Source organism: Acanthisitta chloris, unplaced genomic scaffold (genome assembly GCF_000695815.1).
Source record: "Acanthisitta chloris isolate BGI_N310 unplaced genomic scaffold, ASM69581v1 scaffold7876, whole genome shotgun sequence".
Classification (NCBI taxonomy): domain Eukaryota; kingdom Metazoa; phylum Chordata; class Aves; order Passeriformes; family Acanthisittidae; genus Acanthisitta; species Acanthisitta chloris.
The window spans coordinates 2,244-2,984 of record NW_008678646.1 but is presented as its reverse complement, the minus strand read 5'-3'; the positions used below and the strand labels follow the sequence as shown (position 1 = coordinate 2,984).

Genomic DNA, 741 nt, shown 5'->3' with positions numbered 1-741 from the left:
GTGTGTGCCCTCCTGGCACTCAGGGTGCTAAGGGACATTGTGGCTGTGAGGGTGTGGGAGTAAGAGGTGGGGATGTGTGTCCTGCTCAAATAAACCTTGTCAGACACCTGAGCCCTGTCTGTGCCCTGTCCATGCCATGGGGAACACTTTCCCTGTACACCCCCCTGCACCCCCAGACCACGACACCAATTCCTGCACTTGTTTGGAGGTTTAATGAGCATTTGTCCCAGCTGATCCTCACAGCATGGACAGGGCAGCTTCTACCTACACAGCACTACAGGCAGGTGACCGTGACCATGGCCATGGCCTGCCTAAAGCCTAGATGATGCCATACTGAGCCAGCTCGTGCAGCTCCAGGTGGCTGAAGGCTTCCCAGGGACAGATGACGGTGATGTCTGGGGAGAGGACAGAGGTTGTGGCAGTGTGACCCCCCCAGCCCTGGAGTCCCAATCCCCACCACTGCCAAGGGTGGGGACTGGACCCCCATACCTGTTCCCAGCCCCTCCATGCCTGGGATGTCATCACCGAACCTGTAAGGAGAGAAGGAATGTCTGTCCTGACCCCCCAGGCAGCCCCACGCCTCCTCAGGCTGTGTTCCCCCACCCCAGGGCCCTTCCCCACTCACCCCTGCACCCCCTTTTTGGGGGGTTTGCTCTTGAACTGCCTCGTCTGCCTCTGCTTGAACTTGGGGGGTCCCTTCCTGGGAGTGGCAGGACCCCCAGTGACCCTCGTGGCCGACTT

General features: G+C 60.1%; 2 protein-coding genes across 2 annotated transcripts in view; one reads left to right on the top strand and one right to left on the bottom strand.

Annotated features, from left to right (window-relative positions):
* TSPAN10 (tetraspanin 10) overlaps positions 1-214 on the top strand; it is a 1,722-nt gene extending 1,508 nt beyond the window's left edge. The window contains exon 4 of the mRNA XM_009076968.1: positions 177-214. Within this exon, the coding sequence (XP_009075216.1) occupies positions 177-214 (38 nt within the window). The remainder of the gene's footprint in view (positions 1-176) is intronic.
* A 104-nt stretch (positions 215-318) lies between these two features.
* PDE6G (phosphodiesterase 6G, cGMP-specific, rod, gamma) lies at positions 319-738 on the bottom strand (the record flags this gene model as incomplete). The annotated part of the gene is made up of 3 exons (XM_009076967.1): positions 319-395; positions 490-530; positions 626-738. Coding segments are annotated over 3 exons (231 nt in total), but the record flags the coding sequence as incomplete, so codon positions are not given.
* Between the last annotated feature and the right edge of the window lie 3 nt (positions 739-741).